Source organism: Medicago truncatula, chromosome 5 (genome assembly GCF_003473485.1).
Source record: "Medicago truncatula cultivar Jemalong A17 chromosome 5, MtrunA17r5.0-ANR, whole genome shotgun sequence".
NCBI lineage: Eukaryota > Viridiplantae > Streptophyta > Magnoliopsida > Fabales > Fabaceae > Medicago > Medicago truncatula.
This window is the reverse complement of record NC_053046.1, coordinates 15,355,729-15,379,837: the sequence shown is the minus strand read 5'-3', so window position 1 is coordinate 15,379,837 and position 24,109 is coordinate 15,355,729. Positions and strand designations below refer to the sequence as shown.

General features: G+C 33.9%; 2 protein-coding genes across 2 annotated transcripts; one reads left to right on the top strand and one right to left on the bottom strand.

Annotated features, from left to right (window-relative positions):
* Positions 1–465: 465 nt before the first annotated feature.
* LOC11407551 (UDP-glycosyltransferase 74B1) lies at positions 466–2,969 on the top strand. The gene is made up of 2 exons (XM_024783965.2): positions 466–1,146; positions 2,020–2,969. The coding sequence occupies exons 1-2, from the start codon at positions 505–507 to the stop codon at positions 2,770–2,772; spliced, it is 1,395 nt and encodes a 464-aa protein (XP_024639733.1). The 5' UTR covers positions 466–504; the 3' UTR covers positions 2,773–2,969.
* Positions 2,970–11,669: 8,700 nt separating this feature from the next.
* Positions 11,670–23,478, bottom strand: LOC11408085 (putative disease resistance protein RGA3). The gene is made up of 6 exons (XM_003613298.4): positions 23,136–23,478; positions 12,773–15,897; positions 12,581–12,681; positions 12,403–12,476; positions 12,103–12,247; positions 11,670–11,968 (listed from the first exon to the last, which is right to left on the bottom strand). The coding sequence occupies exons 1-2, from the start codon at positions 23,439–23,441 to the stop codon at positions 12,823–12,825; spliced, it is 3,381 nt and encodes a 1,126-aa protein (XP_003613346.2). The 5' UTR covers positions 23,442–23,478; the 3' UTR covers positions 11,670–11,968; positions 12,103–12,247; positions 12,403–12,476; positions 12,581–12,681; positions 12,773–12,822.
* Positions 23,479–24,109: the final 631 nt, after the last annotated feature.

Here is a 24,109-nt window from a genome sequence, read left to right as displayed (position 1 = left end):
ATTTGTGTGAGATGCTGCGTTGGAAAAACGAAGTACTTATTAGATATTACTGTTAAAAATTATCAATGAGTAATGCGTACAAGTGTGACCCATTTAAATGTTCAAAAATAGATGTCTAATTGTAGATGCTCTAAGCCTATTTCTCCATGGACATGATCATGGCTCAAAACATTACACATACCATGATATCAACTCTAATAATGACGTCACTACAATGTCGTCACTTGTCACGTCATTGCTTATGCCATCAACTCTTTTGGTCAAATCTAAAACTATTTTGTGTCCTATTTTGTTCCCTTGCATATTATAACCTATATAATAATATTATTTTGTGTCCTATTTAGTTTATTTGACCTTCATTGATTAAAAAAAACTTATTATATGCATTTGACCAAACTCCTTATCCAACCATTATTTATATATAACCTATATAAATGGGACACTTGAGAATAACTCATTGCAACCAAAAAATAAACACACAAAGAAAACCGAAAAAGAGAAAACATGGTGGAACATAGTGACAACAACAACGTTCATGTGTTAGTGATCCCATATCCAGCACAAGGACACATTAGTCCACTAATCCAATTCTCAAAACGATTGGTTTCAAAAGGCATCAAAACAACATTTGCAACAACACATTACACTGTTCAATCCATAACCGCACCAAACGTATCCGTCGAACCAATCTCTGATGGGTTCGACGAATCCGGTTTTACACAAGCCAACAATGTTGAACTCTTTCTCACTTCATTCAAAACCAATGGTTCCAATTCACTCTCAAACATCATTCAAAAATACCAAAAAACTTCAACACCAATCACATGCATTGTCTATGATTCTTTTCTACCTTGGGCACTTGATGTTGCTAAACAACATGGTATTTATGGTGCTGCTTTTTTCACTAATTCAGCTGCTGTTTGTAACATTTTTTGTCGTATACATCATGGTTTGATTGAAATTCCTGTTGATGAATTGCCTTTGGTTGTACCTGATCTTCCTCCATTGAATTCTAGAGATCTTCCAAGTTTTATAAGGTTTCCTGAAAGTTACCCTGCTTATATGGCAATGAAATTGAGTCAATTCTCAAATTTGGATCAAGCTGATTGGATGTTTGTCAATACATTTGAAGCTTTAGAAGGAGAGGTACAAATTCTTAGCATTTTATTATTCATTTCCTATACATGACTAAAATATTCGCTCGCGTAAAATAGTTGAATCAACTAAAATTAATGTATTTGGGCATCAACTTTTATGGACTTATTTTTCTCTTATAATTTAGAACGATGAGAAAATAAATTAATTTTATTTGGTTTGATTATTTTTTCTCCACAATATTCATGACTATTTATTACTTAGTCTTACGTATATACAAAAGTAAAGTCAAATGTATTTTACCAAAAAAGTGAAATGTGTTTAAAAACAGAACGAGTATTTTATTTTATATATTTCTCTTTCTATATCTACAATAAATAGTTAAAATTTTATTAATTTGAAAACAAAAAATAAATAGAAATATATTTTTTTTGACAAAAAAGGACACTTATAAAAGAAGAGAAAATAATAGTCAACTATTGTTTTCTTGTTCCAAAAAAAAATGAAACTACTGTTTTCTTAGTTTTTTTTTTTGACATCAAGTATTTTTTTGGACATCAATTATTATTTTTTTGGTTGAGTTGTGAGACAATGTTCTTTATTTTTATTTTAGTTTTTATACTACTACAATTATGCAATGAAATCAGATCTTACATGTTTGGGTGTGATTTTTTATTTTTTTTGGTACAAAAAAGAGGGCAGAGCCCAATTTTATTTTTATTTTTTATATATATATATATAGAAAAATACTAATAAGTATCACGACCCTTTATTATAATATTAAAATTTGTGACGTTTATGGATAATGTGATTTTAATTCAATTCCCTCTTTTTTGGAATTTTGTTTTTGTTTTTCTAATTAATAATGAGTTTTAGTGGAGGATGAATTTATGATCATTAACAATTTTCTTTTTGTATTGAAAGGTTGTGAAAGGGCTAACTGAGCTTTTTCCAGCTAAAATGATTGGTCCAATGGTTCCTTCTGCTTACTTAGATGGAAGAATCAAAGGAGACAAAGGGTATGGAGCAAACTTATGGAAGCCATTAAGTGAATATTGCATTAATTGGTTAAATTCAAAGCCATCACAATCAGTGGTGTATATCTCCTTTGGAAGCATGGTTTCTTTAACATCAGAACAAATAGAAGAGCTGGCTTTGGGATTAAAAGAAAGTGAAGTAAATTTCTTATGGGTTTTAAGAGAGTTAGAGCAAGGCAAGTTACCAAAGGGGTACAAAGATTTTATCAAAGAAAAGGGTATAATTGTAACATGGTGTAACCAACTTGAATTATTGGCACATGATGCTGTTGGATGTTTTGTGACACATTGTGGTTGGAATTCAACACTTGAGAGTCTAAGTCTTGGTGTTCCTGTTGTGTGTTTGCCACAATGGGCTGATCAATTGCCAGATGCAAAGTTTTTAGAGGAAATTTGGGAAGTTGGTGTGAGGCCAAAAGAGGATGAAAATGGTGTTGTGAAGAGAGAAGAATTTATGTTGAGTTTGAAGGTTGTGATGGAAAGTGAAAGAAGTGAAGTGATTAGAAGGAATGCTAGTGAATGGAAGAAGTTGGCTAGGGATGCTGTTTCTGAACGAGGTAGCTCTAATAAAAATATTGACGAGTTTGTGGATCATTTGATGAACACAAATAAAAAAGGAAATGATTTGAGTGGTTACTAGAGTGGTCATTTTCTTCCATGAATAATAGTGAATTTGGTTAGATTGAATTATAAAGATTTATGTGGTTGTATGATGTTATTTGTTCCTTTGAATCATCTTAGACATGGTAAAATTCTTCAATAATATTTGTAGCGAAACTGAAATGTGACATTGCCAACCACATAAAATGTTAGAATTTGGAAACCATTTGACCGTAAGTTTAATATATTTCTTTTTTAACTTATATGTTCACGTATTTCTTTCACACTTTTAATTTGAAAATTTGAAGATATATCAATATCTGTTGAGATTTGGCTTCAAATTTGTGGTCTGAAAGAACAGAGAAATCGTGACACGAATTTGGTATCGTGACACGATTTTGTGATGCCGTGAGCTGGTTTGCAGGGTGCCAAATCGTGACACGATTTTCAAACTTGCTGGTTAAGTTTTCAGGATAAGGTTGGTCGTACGTATCAATCGTGACACGATTTGGAAATCGTGGCACGATTTTATCAGTAGAAGACTAGTATTTAAGTGTTCTTGTGCAGATTTTGGAGGAGAGCTTGAAGAGAGAGAAACTTGGATTACAAAGAAGGAAACTTTAGGGTTGAGTGTCTTTGTAGTGAGGATCTCTTGGGTTGGGAAACATCGTAAACACCTTGGGTAGTGAGATTTCACCATTGGAAGGATCAAAAGCTTCCTTTTGTGTCTTCTCTTTTAGGGTTCATTATTGTGAGAGTGGGAAACACAAATGGGTAGAAATTAGGTCTTGTTCTTGTGTAAGCTTGCAAGCTATTTTTCTTGTAACTCTTTGTAACACTTTCATCATAGTGGATTGGAGAGCTGCTCTCTCCCCCAGATTAGATCATATTGGACCGAACTGGGTCAACAATCTTTTGGTGTGTTTGTTTCTTCTTTCATTGCTTATCTTTATTGTTTTGGTTATACTTGTGGTGTTGCTCTACACTAGACTAGGTCTGTTTTTGTTGTTGTTGCTTGGAGACACTTTACACATTGATTACCACTTCCTTTTGCTCCACACATCTTTGTTTACATTGGTGTGAGTTTTATCCGAATTCACAACAATATCGATAAATAATATTTCACTCGTCCCAAAATATCTGACATATTTAACCAATTCACACATATTAAAAAGTAATATTAGTGTTATGATAGATCCATGTCTTCAGGATAAACAAGGAAGGTGGATGCATTCACCCAAAAATCAAGGTTTGTATGATATGCATGTTAATTAGTTAATGTTGGCGGGTGAGAGCGTATGAGATACTAATAAAATTCATCTATTATTAGTTAACGTTGGTGGGAGAGAGCGTATGATATACCAATAAAATTCATCTCTTATTCTCAGAGGAGATTGTGATTGACACTTTGTCTGCTGAACCTTTAACTCAGTGCAAGAAGATAAGTTGATTAGAGATGAGGACCATATAATCTAATCTAACCTATGTCTTGGTGTTCCTGTGGTGTGTTTGCTACAATGGGCTGACCAATTGCTAGATGCAAAGTTTTTAGAGGAAGTTTAGGAAGTTGGTGTGAGGCCAAAAAAGGATGAAAATGGTGTTGTGAAGAGAGAAGAATTCACGTTGAGTTTGAAAGTTGTGATGGAAGGTGAAAGAAGTGAAGTGATTAGAAGGAATACTAGTGAATATTGAAAGAAGTTGGCTAGGGATGTTGTTTCTGAAGGAGGTAGTTCTGATAAGAATATTGACGAGATTGTGGATCATTTGATGAACCCTAATAAGAAGGGAAATGAAATGAGTGGTTACTAGAGTGGTAATTTTCATCCATGAATAATAGTGAATTTTGTTAGATTGAATTATGAAGATTTATGTGATTGTATGATGTAATTTTTTTCCTTTGAATCATGTTAGACATGGTAAAATTCTTCAATAATATTTGTAGTGAAACTGAATGTGACATTGCCAACCACATAAAATGTTAGAATTTGGAAACCATGTGACCTTATGTTTAATATATTTCTTTTTTAATTTATATGTTCACATATTTCTTTCTCACTTTTAATTTGAAAATTTGAAGATAATCAATATCGATAAATAATATTTCACTCGTCCCAAAATATCCGACATATTTGATCAATTCACACATATTAAAAAGTAATATTAGTGTTATGATAGATCCATGTCTTTAGGGTAAACAAGGAAGGTGGATGCATTCACCCAAAAACAAAGGTTTGTATGATATGCATGTTAATTAGTTAATGTTGGTGGGAGAGAGCGTATGATATCCTAATAAAATTCATCAATTATTCTCAGAGGAGACTGCGATTGATACTCTGTGTTCTCCATGCTTAATTTATTGCAAGAAGATAAGTTTATTATGGATGAGGACTAGAATTATTGTTACTCAGTTAAATTTGGGTATAATCTAATCTAACCTAAGTTTTGGTGTTCCTTTGGTGTGTTTGCCACAATGGGATGATCCATTTCCAAATGCAAATTTTTGTGGTTGTTTGGGATGTTGTGTGAGGCCAGAAAAAGGATGAAAATGTTGTTGTGAAGAGAGAAGGATTTATGTTGAGTTTGAAGGTTGTGATGGAAGGTGAAAGAAGTGATGTAACGCCCTAGTTATTTATTTAATTAATTTGAATTATGTGGAGTATATGTATTATTATATATGATGTTTGATGATTTATGCGGAATATATATATGCATATATTTGTATATATGTGATTTTTGGATGTTTTATGTGGTACATTATTTTATTATATGATTTATTTAATAATAATTAAAATAAGTATGAAATAGTAATTATTTTGAGGTTTGGGGAATTAATAGTAGTTAATGGAAATTATGGGGGGGGGGGGGGGGGGGGGGGGGGGGGGTTAAGTATAATTTAAGGGAGTTACATTTTGGTGGGAGGTTAATACAGAGAAGTTAGAATTAGTTTTACGTAGAAGCAGTTTTTGGGAGAAAACAAGAGAGAACCAAGGAGGAACCAAGAGTGGACTTTTGCTGCACATTTCTTCTGCAATTTTAAGGTAAGGGTGAGGTTTACTTCAAGAGTGTAGTTATTAAATTCTGATTTTGTATTTAACAGGTTTTGATGAGGAATTGGGAATTTGGGGTTTTATGATAGAATGATGATTTTGAAGTTGTAAGCATGTTTTTGATGTTAGAATTGGGTTCTGGTTGCATAGAACACTTAATTATGTATCTGTAAACTGATTTGGGGAGTGATTGGAAGGAAAATGGGATTTTTGGGAAAAACCAGTTTTCTGCCCGTACAGAAGTTCATCGCTCGCCTCGCGAGTAGCTGTGCTCGCCATGGCGAGTGAGCAACTTCATAGCTCGCCTCGCGAGCAGTCCAACTCGCCATGGCGAGTAGCCCATAATAAAACTTGATTTTTGAAAAGTTGTTATAAGATGTTTTGGGGATGGTTTAAGGTACCTAGATGATTTTAATGATGAATGGTGAAAGTTTTAGGTTAAAAAGATGAGTAGGGAACTTAGAATTTGGATTTGAGTGAGAAAATGGCATTTTTTCCGAGAGCTCCTGATTTTCACTCGCCTTGAGTTCGCCTTGAACTCGCCACGGCGAGCTACTGTTTTGTGAACTCGCCATGGCGAGCAGATGTGCTCGCGAGGCGAGTTGCACTGTTTCTGAGTGTTAACTTGCTTGCATGATTAGTAGTGGTTGATGTCGTTGTATTTGGGCATGGTTATATATAATTATGCATTATTTTGGTTGTTTGAATTGCTGGATCGATGATTATTGATGATGGTTGAAATGTATGTTATTTATTGAATCATACATATTATTATAGTGGAGTCACATGGAGTTGCATTGCATGGTCAGTTGTATGTAGATATACACAAGTAGGTCCGTTGCATATGCATAAAACAGCGGTGAGGGCTTCGGTCCTGGAGTACTAGTTGCTCAACAGCGGTGAGGGCTTCGGTCCTGATGAATGCTTTAACCATTCAAAAGCGGTGAGGGCTTCGGTCCTGATTGGTACCACATGCATGATGCATTTCATTAAGAAGTCTAAGATGGTGTCTTAGCAGTGGTCATGTCATTTGCATGAGTCTTGGTTGTTGTTTCAGTTATTATCTGATTGATGAGGTTGATGTTGAACATACATTTATATATATGTATTCATTATGATCATGGTGTGTTGTTGATGTTGTTGTGCCTTGTGAATAAATATGGATATTTGCAAGTTGATATATTTGAAGTCATAGGGTGTTAGATTCATTTGATGATTTTAATATCTATATTTATTGTTGTGAATCTCACCCCTTCTGCTTGAAAACGTTGCCCTTCCTATGGGTAACTTGCAGGTGATCCTGAGTAGTAGGTGGTGGCTCAAAGTCGTGTTTAGGGCTCTGATACATGGGATGGGATTTATCATTTTTGTTATTGTTGCTTTTCCTTTCCATGTATCAAATTTTGGAACTTGTGGTGTGGAGCCTTTTTGTTGTCTTTGAACTATGATGTTGAATTATGTTAAGGGCTTTAATGCCATAGACTATTGTTGGATGTTCATGAGATTATGGATTTTGAAAACTATTCCGCTGCTATGTTTTCATAAATAATAAGTTGCTTGATTAAATAGTTTTATTTTCTATTTAAGAAATTTTGAAATGACGTGTAGCATGCCCGTTGTGGAACTACTCTGATGTTTAATTGCTATTTAATTGCTTTTGGGTAACGGGGTGTTACAAGTGAAGTGATAAGAAATAATGCTAGTGAATGGAAGAAGTTGGCTAGGGATGTTGTTTCTGAAAGAGGTAGTTTTGATAAGAATATTGACGAATGTCTACTCCACCTATAACTCAGTGCAAGAAGATAAGTTGATTTGGGATGAAAACCAGAATTATTGTTACTCGGTTAAATTTGAGTATAATCTAATCTAACCTATGTCTTGGTGTTCCTGTGGTGTGTTTGAAACAATGGGCTAATCAATTGCCAGATGCAATGTTTTTAGAGGAAGTTTGGGAAGTTGGTGTGAGGCCAAAAGGATGAAAATGGTGTTGTGAAGAGAGAATAATTTATGTTGAATTTGAAGGTTGTGATGGAAGGTGAAAGAAGTGAAGTGATTAGAAGGAATTCTAGTGAATGAAAGAAGTTGGTTAGGGATGTTGTTTGTGAAACAGATAGTTTTTATAAGAATATTGACGAGTTTGTGGATCATTTGATGAACACAAATAAGAAGGGAAATGATTTGAGTGGTTACTAGAGTGGTCATTTTTTATCCATGAATAATAGTGAATTTGTTTGGATTGAATTATGAAGATTTATGCAATTATATGATGTTATTTGTCTCTTGTTAGACATGGTAGAATACTTCAATATCTTTTGTAGCAAAATTGAAATTTGCCAACCATTAAATATTAGAATTTGGAAACCATTTGACCTTATGTTTAAGTTATTTCTTTTTTGATTTATATGTTTACGTATTTCTTTTAAACTTTTAATTTTGGAAAATTGAAGATATATCAATATCAATAAATAATATTTCACTTGTCCCAAAATAACTAACATATTTTCACACATATTAGAAAGTAAACAGGGATGATGCATGCGTTCGCCCAAAAACTAAGATGAGTTGATGAGGGATGATGACCAAAATTATTGTTACTCGGTTAAAGTTAGGTATAATCTAATCTATCTAATCTAATCTAATCAGGAATGAGTTGTTGTCTAATGACAAATTCTACATTTTGTCATTTAAAAAAAAATCATATTTAATTTTTCTCATTAAAAAAAAATTAAATTGTAGTAAATTTTTTTATAATGTTTTAAATATGTCTAAAAAGACATTTTGACTTTAAAGGGGGATGTTGAACTTACAATTATACGAGTAAGGAATGACAATGCGGACCGTTCCACTCTATTTAAAATGGATGATCAACTTTGAATGCACACTGTGAGTTTCCATTTTTAGGTCCAAAATCAGAATGTTCTTTCATATTACAACTTTTCATTTTTAATGGTTGATGATGCTTTTTGCAGAGAGTCCTCCTCTATCAATGGCTGGAGGACAGCCTGAAATCATGAGAGAAACTATCAGAGAATCCGTATGTACCTAGTTACTGCTGTGCTGCGGATTCATTTAAGTTACTATTATTGAGTGAATAGTCAAATTCGTCCTTGAATTTGCAAGGATCGGACAAAATCGTCCCCCAATTTATCGAAATGGCTATTTTGTTCCTGAATTTAACAGACGTCCATCAAAATGGTCCCTTCGTCCAAATGCTCTGAATTTAACAGACGTCCATCAACAAGAAAGCCATGTGTACAAGGACCATTTTGATGGAAACGCACAAATTTCCTTTTTAACTTTTCACTTTCAATTTTTTTAGTTTTTCCAATTTTACCTCTCTTTTACCCATTCATTTACATCCTACATTTCATTCAGACACTTCAAACAAGTCCCTCTCTCAAACTCACCCCTTCATCTTTTTAAATCCTTCATCTTCTTCAAATCTAGAAAAGTTCTTCTACTCACAAATTTGAATCTAAAAGAATTCTTCGAAACAGAATATTGAAAATCTACACAATTAACAGTTCAAATCAAACGAAAGAGACCAAATTCAAATCAAACACTAGAATTGGAGTTTATTCACACAACAAACCAAACAATTGGAAGAAGATGCATTTTTCAATTCAAATGAAACAGAAGAAGAATTGTATTGTTTTAAAAGATCAATCGAAAGGTTCCAACTTCAAATCAAACCCAGCGACTGAAAGAAGTATTTTTCTTTTGAATTCATCTTGAAAATCAATTTTTGAGAGTTGTTATTGAATTGAGAGTTGATGAGTGGGTTTGATTGAGAGAGATTGAGAATGAGATGAGTTTCAGTGAGAGAGAAAGAGACCGGGTTGGAAAGATGGACAGAGGAATTGTGAGAGATGATTATGAAGATGATTTATGGTTTTTTTTGTTTTTGGTTTTTTTTGTTGTATGAATATTACAGAGGAATTGTGTAATATTTAAGAACATGGAATGTATGACTTATGACTTGTCAATACCCGATAGTTGTCTTGTTAATGCCCCCCAGAAAATGCAGAAAATGTTGTTGTTGAAATGCTGAAAATGTTGTGTTAGGAAATGCAAAAAATGTTGTTGCAAATGAAGTAGTTCCTGGACAAGTATGACTCTTAAATTTTAAGGATCGAGTTGCTAGTAAGTGTAACAAATTACGGACTGATTTGATTGAATATGTTATAATTTAGGGACTGATTTGATTGAAAATGTAATTGCAGGGTGTTACTACAAGGAGGTACGACATTAGAGGACCAATTATTTCAAATGAGAGCCTAAGCAAGCACCAGTGAGGGGTCCTGCATCAGCACATCCAACTGCTCCTGACGTTATTAGAGTACCATATCCAAGTTATAGTCCATCCGGTTCGACTCAACCTAAATTCATGGAGTTTATCCCAACCTCCGGATTTCCAAAAAAGTGATGCTTAATGGAAACATATTTAAAATATGCTTTTGAAAATGTAATATTTAGACTTGTTTGAATTATGTCTCATAGTTGGGTTTCTTTTTGTCTATGTAGTATTTAAGATTTATGACTTATGACTTGTTAATACACCATAATTAAGTTGACTTAAAGACTTATGATTTATTTGATGGTATTTTCAAGGATGAAGTTGCTTATGACTTATATAATAGACATGGAAAAGCTACTTGCGGGGTGATTGATATTCATTTAGGTACGCTCGCTTCTTTTCTGAACTTTCCATTATCATTGCGGCAAAACGGATAGGATTTTCAAAAAGAATTTTTAGTCGATTGTTAACAAATTAATTAATTGTTTTGATCCATTCATTGCCATCTAAATTCAAATCCATGCATTTTATCACCCCTTACATTTTCCTCTTCCCCTCGTTTAAAAAATGGATGCTTCAACGACCATACTTATGGTTACCAATTTGATGGAATTTCATTTAAACATCTTTTTCATTGATTTCATTGTGATATAGTTGGTGGATTCCGTCCTGATATGCTTGATTTTGCAGGGCACAAAAGGTACTGCAAATATGAAGTTGTATACTGAAAATGAGGTGTTTGAATTCCTGTGCTTTCCTTTGCTTGCACCACATGAAAGAAATATCTAATTTCGAGGTACACCACACTCTTGTGATATTGGAAAGGGGTCTCTTGCTAGATTTTTGTGTGCGCAGTTATCCCCGCCTCGTAAGCTAAAGAAGGATTAGCAAGCTAATAGAGATAAAGATGTTGGGTGTTCTAGAGTAAAGGGAATAAAAATGTCTTAGAATTGTGAATAGTAGAAAGGGTGAAGGATTGTAGAGGGTGCTACTTCATATTTTTTTAAGAAGTTAAAATGAAATGAATTAACAAAATTTCCCAGTCAATCTTGCACAAGAAGCTTAGAAAAGCCTAATAGAAAATGTAATGGTTAATAGGTTCAAAAGTTCACAAAATAAAAGTCGGATCACGTGTGATAGGTAAAAGCAAAATTTGGGTGAGTCTTTAACTACCAAAGCGATTAAAGCTTTATTTTTGGATGAAGATGCCGACGAGATTCTTCCTTTTATTTGAAAATTCTAGAATTTCTTTCGTGTCAAATGATCCAAACGCAAAAAAGGTAAATTAAATGAAGAGCGGAACAAATTTTCTTTGGGTAAAGTAACTTTTCTATCCGGTAAGAAATAGTATGTAACATGTAATTTAATATTTTTCATTTTCATCTTTATCTCATTTAAAAAATTGACTTTTTCTATGACCATTTTTTTTTTTACCAATTTGATGGAATATTGGGTGTGTGTATATATTTCATTTTCACCCCTAAGTTCTGACTACATCTTTAAATAAAGTGATATTTACCATGTTTTACTTGAAAATTTTCTTAATATATTTATATTCCTTCAAGGTACTCTTGTGAGCCAACAGTGAATGAATATCTGAAAAGTAATCAACTCACCTGAGAAGAACAGTCTTTCAAAAATACATTCAAAATTCAAAGAAAAATAATACAAACATTTCACAAGTTTACTTCACTCATTTCATAATTATATATATGACAGGATCCTGTATAAAATTTGTAGGGTCATCTCTATCCACAGCAAGAACAATTCTACTTCCTCCCTTCAATGGACTCACAATATAGAAATCTTTCTATTCATTTGTAAAATAAGCTTCCCTGGCTCACTTGTCCGACTTTGTCCTCGGATATATTTTTACAAATTTTGCAGGTGTTCTGTATTCATTAAAATGGAAAATGAGAATGTATAAATGACAAAATATCAATGTTAAAGATATAAAATAAATTACCAGGGAATCTCACATTTTCTCATGAAATCAAAATCCATGTTATTAGAAGAAGAACTTTACCTTCCAAAATCCTCAGGGAAATATTGGATATGAAAATCATTTGGTTTGACAAGCTCAGCATAACAAACCCCAACCAGTCCTGCATTTGAGTTATCATACAAATTTGTGCCTCCAAAATAGGCCAACCTCAATCAAGATCCTCCTTCTGAAAAATCATAATTTTATAGTATGTTAAGCAATCAATGGCTCACATAGTCAGACAATTATATGTCCTTCTCACATGACTTTTATTATAGAAGTTTATAATGATAATTGAAATGCAATCACAGGAGATAAAAAACCATTATGCAGAAAAGTTACCCGTGTATTTTTCTATCATGTTCTCCATATGAATAATTTGATGCAGCAAGAAGCTCTCTCAAGCAAGGAAGTACCTAGATTATAACATAGTTGCATGATCACAGTTTTAAGTATATGTACATTTATTGTTGGAGGGTTCCAAGAGACAATCGCCAAAGTGTATTAAATCAATTATTACCTTCTCCAATGTAGATTTTTATCAGAGGATATATTTAGGCCAATATATTGCAACTTGGCCTTGCATAGCTCTCTATCTCAGAGGGAGAACCGGTTAAAGACCTGGTAACCAAAAACCATACTGAGAAATTGTTTTCCATAAACAAAAAATATCAAATAATTTTTTTTTTTTGAATTGCTTAATATAATATACCTGTTAATATTTAGTGATCTACATGTGCAAAACTTGTAAGATGTTGCAAGTCATAATGAAGACCATAGAAAACCTGCATCGCCATCAAAATACCCACCACCATGTCCACCGTACATTACTTCCTCGTTTTGTATGTCAATATACTCAACATGAGCTATTTTCGGCCAATCCTTGCCTATTTCCTTCTGGCATCGCTTCTCTAACTCAGGGCAACTATATATACTCAATTTTTCCAAACCACTAAGGTGTTGGATGTTTGTTGGAAGAGAAGCCAATTTGGGACACATATAAATCATTAATTCACGAAGCAAGGTAAGATTTTCAAAGCCTTCAGGAAATGATTCTAGGTTCGGAAGATCAGACAAAGTTAATGATCGCAGAGTAGTCATATGTTGTAAAGCCTTGTGAAAACCTTCCACTTCTGAACAACTGCCAATAGCCAATGTCTTAAGACAAGTCAGATACTGAAAACCTAATGACATGTTGAACTTATGGCACCCCAAAATATCTAACACCTTGAGAGAGTGTAGTTCTTGCAGTACTTCATTTGATAATGAATTGATGTTTCTGCAATTATCAATATACAATTCTTCGAGAGCATGAAGGTGAATCAATTGAGCTGGGACTATCTTGAGTTCAGAGTGATGATGAAATCCCAATGTCTTTACAGAAGAAGCCATGTTTTGTAGGACCCCTTCTGAAAAGTAAATCAAATCTTCATTATTTGAGAAATGTAGGGATTCAAGATTACCTAATTTATGAATTGAACTTGGTAATTCTTGATTGTATTTCCCATTTATATACAAACCACTGAGAGATGGAAGCCATGGCAATCCCAATAAATTAGGACATTCAGTGATTTCAAGTGCTTTAAGGCTTGGGAACATATTTTTGGTTTCTTCCCTTGATAGCTTTATCAGGCTTGGCAACTTCTCCAAGAAAAGAGATTTTAGAGCCATTAAACCTTCTCCATCATAAGATACCTCAAATAGGTAGGTAATATGGATCATATTTGATATTCTTAGATACTTTAGAGAAGGTAGTCTCTGCAGCTCAGGAAAGTTTAAACAATTCTTGCAATCCACAAGCTCTAAAGAACTTAAATCTTTGAGAGAAGGGCTAGAAATCCATTGTGGAAAACGTGCCCCTGTATATCCTCCTACACCAAAAGAATGTAGTTGTTGGGTATAAGGTTGAAGCGCTTCTAGAATCTGCTCAATATTTTCTTCAAGTTGAGAGGCTTCATTTCTTTCCCATGACAGCCACAATTGGTTCAATTTCTTCCTTGACATATTGGCTTTTTTGGCATCTGTTACACTTTTTACTCTCTCTAGGTTCTTGATGTGTAACTCACCTTTAAGGTTAAGTTGTCCCAATTCTTCCAATTTAAATCCTTTTTCATTGCCAACAATGTATTTGCTTAAAGTCTTTAGGGAAGTTAACTTCCCTATATGAGGGGGCAAGCTTGTCAGTGAGTCACAATCAATCAAGGACAGCTGTCGCAGAGCTTTTAAGCGTGTCAAACTATCAGGCAGCTTTTGTAGAAAATAACAATGGTCTAGATTCAAGACTTCCAAATTGCAAAGCTTGCAAATTGATTTTGGAAGAGTATCAAAGTGACCTCCAGAAATATCTAAGTATCTTAGATATTTTAGACGGCCAATTGAAGTAGACAAATTGTTTAGTCCATTCATCAAAAGTACCCGTAAAGAATAACACTCCAATACCTGAGGTGAAAGTTGTCCCGCGTCAAACACATCAAAATTCCACTCCATGTAGGTCTTCAATGAATTGACATGGTGTAGATGGAGTGAATCGGTTTCCTCAAATGATTTTGGCTTGTAAACTAAGAGGTGGCGGATGCTCTCAGACATAGTAGGCAAGTCATTGTAATCTGTAATGCAACAGACCTCTCTTGCAACTGACTCAGCAAGATCATGAACAAAATCATGCATCTTGAATACTGCAGATTGACCAAATTCACCTGTCTCGGTATGTTGGAAAAGTGATCTCCAATATAATTCATTACACACCTCATGACCAACATCTTCTGCTTCCAACATTTGATTAGAAGAAATAAAACCATTACAAATCCAAAGCTCAATTATCATCTTCTTGCTTATAGTTTCACCTTTGGGAAATAATGCACAGAAGGAAAAACATTGTCTCAATTTTATTGGCAAATTGAAGTAGCTTAATCTCAAGGCAGGCATGACAGAATTTTCGCCTTGTAAACTCCAAAGTTTGCTTTTCTTGACATAGAGCCACTCTTTTTCTTCTCTTTTAAAACGCAAGAGACTTCCTAGTGCAATTGCTGCCAAAGGAACTCCTCCACACTTATTTACTATCTCCTTGCCTATGACCACAAGCTCTTCCTGTTCTACTTCATTTGGTCCAAAAGCTCGTTGTTTAAACAATTTCCAACAATCTTTGTCAGATAGCCTTGATAAATCATGAAGAGGCATTGTTCCCATGATTTGTCCTACCTTTGCAAGACGGGTAGTGACCAAAACTGAAGAACCCTTTCCTCCACAAACCAATAGAGATTTCAAATCATACCATTTCTCTTGTTTATCATTCCACACATCATCCAAAATTAGCAAATATCTTTTTGTACGAAGTACCTTTTGAAGTTTTATTTGTAGTGTCTCTAGATCCAAATCCTTACAAGACTTCTTAGTTGCTGTTTCTAGGATGGATTTGACGATTCTCTTCAAATTGAACTCTTCGGAAACATACACCCAAATTCTTAGCTCAAAGTGGTTGACTATACTCTCATGATTGAAAATTAGTTTGGCGAGTACTGTTTTACCTAGTCCACCGAGACCTACTATTGGATAAACTGATAAGTTCTCTAGTTTTGCTGCATCACCAATCAAAAAGTCTACAATTTTATCCTTATCCTCGTCTCTTCCATGAACTAAAGTTTGATTAATGATTGAGGTGGTTTGGCGCCATTCTAGGACTCCACCTCTTCTCTCTCTAACCATCTCCGTCAAATGAAATCCACTCTTTTCGAAAGCGATTTGATCTAACCTCTCTCTTATCCTCCTCATTTTTTTAGCAAGTTTGTAACGAAAAGCAACATGCTTGGGATGAAAAGAGGAAAATAAAAAGCTTTGTACCTGTTGAAGTTGTGAGATTTTAGATAAAAAGAAGAGAGAAAATAATAAAAACCTTAATATTATTGATACAGACTAAATAGTAGATTGATATACGGATAACATAGACTCAATCATAAGTCAAGAGCAAATCATAATAAACATAAATAATATAATAAATAATCTTAAACGATACTCTAAAAATTTATATTGATCTTAAAAAATAACTTAAGATACTCTAATATAATATAATATAATATATAAAATATATTATAACATATTTTATAACATTCTAACACTCCTCCTCAAATTAAATCTTACTATGCTTTAAGGATGTTACAGATGTATCCTTTAAAAGAGAAGATCACAGCAAACCAACTAGAATCAAAACCAAAATTAACTTTCTCAAATTGTATGCAAACGAAACTGCATCAATATTGAGTTAGATGTTGTCACTCACATGAAAACACCAACTTAAGTGTGGAACGGGCCACAAAGTTTTTGGAAATTGGTGTCAACCACTAAACATTGACAATGGCCGGGGACAAGTTATGTGGGACTACCCGAGACTACTGACGACGTGCTGAAACCGATGACTAAAGAGCCTTCCATAAAGAAGAAAAAAGCACATTATGACAATCTTGACTTGGACAAATGATCAACAAACAATTTAAAGTTGACTGTGAGACTTTACCACATACCAGACATAACTGATGATGCTAATGAAAAACCTCAAATAAAAAGATGCATGATACTGGACCAGAAAGAAACAGGCTTTAACAAGATATCAATAGAGGACCAAAAAATGTGAACAACAATTGCAAAGTGCTCTGAATGCACAAAAAATAACTAGCAACAGACAAGGATGTGAACGGTTGTCAAAATCGGGAATGACAAAATCGAAAATGATATATTATGAAGTAGAAGAAAAAGTGAATTCTCATTGATTTAATCATTTTTACAATCATATATATAGCTAAATGAAGGCATACAGAAACTATGATAGAATGGCAATAGCATATAGTAACTAATCAGTAAGCTAAACTGACTAACTTGCTCTGCAAGTTATCTCCTTCACTCTTATTATGTAATAGCCCCCCACAAGATGGTGGTTGATAGATATCTATCAAGCCCAGCTTGGATAACAGAATACCAAAGGGTTGAGGGAGGAGAGGTTTAGTGAAGAAATCTGCCAACCAATCTTGAGATGAGACAGGAAGAAGTTTGAGAATGCCAGCATGAAGCTTCTCTCTCACTATGTGACAATCAATGTCCAAGTGCTTGGTTCTTTCATGAAAAACTGGATTAGCAGCTATGTGAAGTGCACTTTGGTTGTCACAAAATAAAACTGGAAGCTTAGGACACTGAATGTGTAAATCTTTGAGTAGGTAAAGAAGCCATTGAAGTTCACATGTAGCTGAAGCCAATTCTCTATACTCTGCCTCAAAAGAAGATCTAGAAACAGTCATCTTCTTCTTGGTTCTCCATGAAATCAGAGAATTGCCAAGAAAGAAGCATTGGCCACTGATTGATCTTCTAGTGTCAATACACCCAGCCCAATTAGCATCAAAGAAGCCTTGCAATTGTAATGAAGAGCTTCTTGGAAAGTGAACACCCTTGCCAGGACATCCCTTGAGATACTTAAGAACTCTCAAAGCAGCTTGATGATGGATTTGAGTTGGTTTAGAGAGGAACTGAGTGAGCTGCTGAGTAATGAATGTGATATCAGGCCTTGTAGTGTTTTAGGTAGAGTAACCTGCCAACTAATCTTCTGTAAGAAGAGATGTCATCATAAAGAGGTGATGAGTCATTATGAAGCTTGATGGATGGGTCAGAAGGTGTGGAAACAGGTTTTGAACTGATTGAGCCTGAATCAGATGATAAATCTAAGCAGTATTTTCTTTGGCAAAATGAGTCCAAGCTTAGAATGAGCAACCTCAATACCAAGGAAGTATTTGAGTTGGCCTAAATCTTTAATCTTGAAGGAAGCATGCAGGATGGATTTGATATGTTCAAATTCAATTAAAGAATTACCATCTAGTATGATATCATCCACATACACCAACAAGATAGTGAATGATGAATCAATTTTCTTGATGAATAATGAATGATTAGAAGTTGCTCGAATATAATGTTGCTGAAGCAATACAAAGGTTAACTTCTCATACCATTTTCTGCTAGCTTGTTTGAGGTCATATAGAGATTTCATCAACTTACAAAATTGATTTGGTTTAGATGATGAAACACCTGGTGGAAGAGTCATGTATACATCCTCTTGCAGATCACCATGAAGGAAAGCATTGTTCACATCAAGTTGATGTAAGTTCCAATGATTAAGAGATGCAAAAGCAAGAACCAATCTCACTGTAGTCATTTTGACCACAGGTGAATATGTATCAAAGAAATCAAGTCCTTCAATCTGGTTGTAACCTTTAGCTACAAGTCCAGCTTTGTATCTTTCAATTGATCCATCTGCATGATGCTTCACTTTGTATATCCATCTACAACCAATAGGTTTCACATGATCTGGCATATCAACTAATTTCCATGAACCAGTTGACTCAAGAGCAGAAAGCTCAGCTTGCATAGCTTGTTTCCAACATTCCAATTTGTTTGCCTCAGTGAAAGATATGGGTTCAGGGTTGGAGTGTAAAGAGAGAACAAAAGAAGAACGTTGGTTAGACAATTTATTATGAGAAACATAGTTTGAAATAGGGTGAGAAGAGGTATGAATATTATTGCATACATAATTTTGAAGATAAGAAGGAGGAATGGAAGATCTAGTTGAATGTCTAATGGGAAAAGATACAATGGGAGAAGGTGAATGATTATTAGGTGGAGACACAGGAGGAGGGTCATCAATGATAGTTGGAGGGACATGAATAATGTCAGAAGAGATGGAATGAGTTGTGTCAGAGGCAGATGAAAAATAATCCCATTGGGAAGTGATAGAATCTGGATTGCGAGGGTAACGGAGAATATGTTCATGAAAAATGACATGTCTAGATACAAAGATATCTCTAGAATGCATATCTAAAAGAGTAAATCCTTTGTATCCTGATTTGTAACCTATAAATATGGCTTTTCTAGCTCTGGAATGCAACTTAGTTCTATGAGCTTGTAAAGATGAAGCATAACACAAGCAACCAAACACTTTGAAGGGGGGAATATCATGTAATTTATTTTAGAAAACCTCAAAGGGGGATTGATTTTGAAGTAAGAGTGGTGATTCTATCAATGAGAAAAACTGCATGAAGAATGGCATAAGACCAATATGAAGATGGTAATTTGGATTGAAAAAGGAGTGCTCTGCCAACATTAAGGATATGTTGATATCTTCTTTCAACTGTAGCATTTTGTTGGGGAGTTTCAACACAATATTTTTTATGTATTATACCATGAGATACATAAAATCAGAAAGCATGAACTCAGGACCATTATCAGATCTGACAAATTTGGGAGTGACATGAAATTAGTTTTGAATCATTTTAATAAAGGATTGAACATGATGAGCAACTTCAGCTTTAGATTTCAGTAAAATGATCCACAAAAATCTACTATGGTCATCAACTATGGTTAAGAAATATTTATGACCATGTATGGAGAAACAGATAAAGGACCCCATATATCAAGATGTATAAGTTCAAAATTGAAAGATGCATGAGATAAATTGGAAGTAAAGGGAATGTGTTTTTGTTTGGCAAAATGACAAATGTCACAAGTTGCTTTATTATCATTGGTAATAGAAGAGTACAAAGATGACATTTTATCCATTCTTTGATGAGATAAATGTCCCTAAAATGCCATAAGGCTTTAACATGAATAGAATGACTTGAATTACAAGTAATAGAAGGAAAAGAAGTACATGGTACATTTATTGTGGTAGAAATAGAATTGATAGAAGTTAAGTTTGAACTATGAAACTTGTATAAGCCATCTTGTTGACTAGCCAAACCAATCATCTTCAATGATGTTTTTTCCTGTATAAGGCATTGATTAGCAGAGAAATGAAAAACACAAGACAAAGCCTGACACAATTTAGCTATTGAAATAAGATTCAATTTGAAAGTTGGTGAATATAACACATTGGTAAGGTAAAACCGAGGACTAAAAGTGACTGTGCCAGCTTGATCAAGAATAACAGATATGAACCATTTGGTAAAGTAACATAAACAAGTTTAATGGGATAAATGGAATCAAAATGAGACAAAGTGGTACAAATATGTTCATTAACACCTGAATCAAGGAGCCAAAGAGAATTAGAAGGTAAATAGCAGGAATTGACACTGAATATACCTGCAGAAGAAGTGGAAGCAGTGTAACCAGAAGTGATTTGCGGGGAAGAACTTATGTGGTTGGTAGTGGGGCCAGAAGAAGGGTTGGGAACTGAGGAAACCAAATTTGCTTGTTTAAGAAATAATACAAGTTGATCAATCTTATCCTGAGCCAAACCAATACCACCAGATACATTGCTTGCATCAGAAGATTCAGCTGAAGTGGCATTAGCTTGTGAATTAGGTTTAATAGCAATACTCAATTATGTGATTGTATCTATTGCAGATGGTGAAAAATCTAGGAGAAGGCTTGTTGAATGAGCCTCTACCACGACCTTGAGGCCTTCTAGCATATGATACATTCACAAGAATAGAACCCTCTTCAAGGGAAGGAAGAGAATGAGCATACACATTTTTGCTCTCTTCCTGAATAACTAATGAGAAAACCTTGTTCAGAGAAGGTAAGAGATCAAGTAGAAGAACTTGATTTTTCACAACTGAAAACTGATCATTAAGGCCAGTGAGGAATTGGATTATTTGATCTTCAACTTTATACTCTTTGTTAGCTCTCATTGGAGCACATCTACATTGAATAGGACAAGTACAATTGGGAAGAGGACGGTGAGAATGAAGTTCTTCCCATAAAGCTTTCAACTCAGTGAAATACTCCAAAACAAATATTGAACCTTGTTTGAGATTGTTAATGGAGGAACGTAAATTTTCAATTCTAATACGATCAACTTTTGAAAAACGCTCCTTAAGATCTTGCCAAACCTCAAACACAATATCATGAAAAACAACGGTTTGTGCAATAGAATCAGAAACAGAGGCTATAAGCCAAGATTGCACAAGATGATTGCACGTCTCCCATGCAGTTTTGTTAAGATCATCATCATCTGGACTGGAACAGGGAGAGATCCATTGATGAAAGGAAGATTTTTCTTAGCACCTAGAGCACGTTGCATTGATCTGCTCCATGCAAGATAATTTGAACTGTTGAATTTGGGGGAAATCAACAAAGAGTGAGGACCTTCACTCGGATGAACATAGAAATGAGATTCTGTGTCTTGACTAGCTTGTTGATTGCGAACCATGATGAACAAGAGAAAAATCCAGAAATTGAAGTAAACGCGGATCAACAAATCACACAATTGGTGATGAAGAAGAAGAATCTCAACAATAAATTGAGAACAAGAAGAATCAAGTGAAACGAAGACGAATCACAAGAAAACAACGAAGAAAACGAAGAAATGAAGAAGCTTGAGCTTCAAGCTTTGATGGCGGAAACGGTTAGAAACGGATCGCAACAAACTCTCCCAAAGAGAGAAACTGATACCATATTATGAAGTAGAAGAAAAAGTGAATTCTCATTGATTTAATCATTGTTTACAATCATATATATAGCTAAATGAAGGCATACAATAACTATGATAGAATGACAATATCATATAGTAACTAATCACTAAGCTAAACTAACTAACTTGTTCTGCAAGTTATCTCCTTCACTCTTATTATGTAATATCATAAAATCACAATCGAAACCGAAGGATTTTAGTCGACTACTTTTGTAGAATCGATATAAGATAGCAAAATCGAAACTCGTAAAATCGCAATCAAAATCGATGGATTCTATCAAAACAAAAATAACGATAAATATATGTTATCAATTGCACACACTCATAAATGACTCAAAGTTTAAAGTCCACAAATTACTTGTACATAAATGACTCAAGATCGAGATGCCAAATATTCTTTCGTAGTCATAATAATGTTAAACAACCTAGCTAGAAAAAATGCTTAAAGACAAATCCTAGATATCTACAAAATACTTGATCATAAGTGACTATTAAGTTTCAATGCAAAAGACAATATGTCTAAAAAATACTTAAAAGCAAAGCCTAGATAAAATCATAAATCACGAAGAATTCTTCAATTATATGGATTATCCCCCGTCATATCAACACGTTCGTCTTCATCAATCTCTTACGGTGAATAGAACATGTGGTGTGAAAGAATAAAAAGAACTTGGTCTTCTATGTATTTATAGAACCAAGTCACGGGTAAGAATCAGGTTAAAATTGACCCGTATCATAAAAATGGAGAGAATCTTTCAAAATCTTTTTAAATCCTGAAATTTTACATGAATTTCATGATTTTGTGCGATTTTGATGCTATTTTACTATAATATTTTGACTTTTTTTTGTAATCATACTATGAATTTGAATCATTAAAGATGAGTAGGTCACAAAATTCTAGATATTAAATTTAACTCTGGGATTTTAACAACCATGTGTGAAACAATGATTATATTTCTAATGTTTTGGAAACTCTTTAAACTTTTAATAAGTTCTTATCTTTATTCGATGTAAGACTCAATTATAAATAAAAAAACAAATCATATATAAGAATAAATAATATAAAATATAATCATAAGAGATACTCTAAAATTTTAAATTGATACTATATTTTTTGTTTTGTTTTGGAAAGACCAATTTGTTAAAACAACAAACTAGGGTAGAGATTTCTCTAAGCGGGAGACACTAGGGTTGAGATTGTTTTGATATTTCACCTTGAACAAAACACTGTTAGGATTGAGTCTCTTGGCGGCCACATGAAGAGATTGAGACTTTGAGTAGAATTAGGTTTGAAGAATGATTCTTGTAACCCTTTGATATCTCTTTTGTAAAGTTACTCATCATTATAGTGGAACGAAGGGCTGCTCTCTTCCCAGACTAGGTCAGTATTGGACTGAACTGGGTAAACAAATTTCGTGTGTTTTCTCTTTCTTTCTCTCGATGTTTTCTATCTTTTGCTTGTGTTTATAATTTTCATCCACGTTGTTTTGATTGCTTGATTATTTTGCTCCACACATCAAGTATTTTATTGGTGTGTTTTTAACGAATTCACAACACAATTGATACTCAAAAATAGCTAAATCTAATACAATATAACATAAAAGATATTTCATAATATCTGAGTACCAGATACCTTGTGTGATAGTCCAAACTTGGATGCTTTGTACTCCATTTCCAATGCTTCAGTAGCACACTCGTCCAAGATGTCATCAAGGATGTAAGCAGCATCTTTGAGATTTAGCAGCCAAACCTTAATAGCACTACCACGTTCATTGTTAGTGAATTGTTGCTCTTCAGCATCTTCAAGTGTAGCCTTGATTGTTTTCAGAGAGCTGTCCAGCCTCTTCAGGTCTTGATCGAAACCAAGAAACAGGCCAAGCTCCTTTCGAATGAGTATGCTCAAATTATCAAGCACAACTTCAACGACAGCCTCAGCCATTTCTTAAGCTCTGAATTGTATAATGAGTATGTTTGTGAAGTTGTACTGTATTGTATGATGCGAGATAATTCACAAGGACAAGTTCTATGTATCCTTTTATATTTTGAACAAAAGTTGGCAATCAATATAATATAAGCAAATACTATTCGAACAATTTGTGAAGCAAGCCATGGTTTCTCAACTATTAAGGAAGGGATCACTAGTGCAACATTAATATTCTAGTTGGGTATATATGCTAAAGATGGTTTCCACACATTAAGGGTTTCGATTTAACAATTAGTTAGCGGAAAGGAAGCACTATAATCATATTCTCCCACTTTTCTTTTCATTATAATAAGGGTTCCCACTTCTTTAAGAAATAGTTACCGTAAGGAAGCACCACAATGATATTCTCCCGCTTTATTTTGTATATCTTTTCTTTTTAATATAGTATATCTCTTCACATTTTCCACTTCTTTTTCTAATATTATTATTAAAGGATCACCAATTATGGTTCTGTTTGGTAAAAATAGCGGATAGCTGATAAGCTAGCTGATAGCTTTTAGCTGATAAGCTAACTGAAGTGTTTGGTAAAAATAGCGGTTCAACTAGTTGATAAATATAAAATGACATAAAGGGTATTCTTAATTCATAATAAAAATTATATCATTAATTTAAGTATTTGTAAT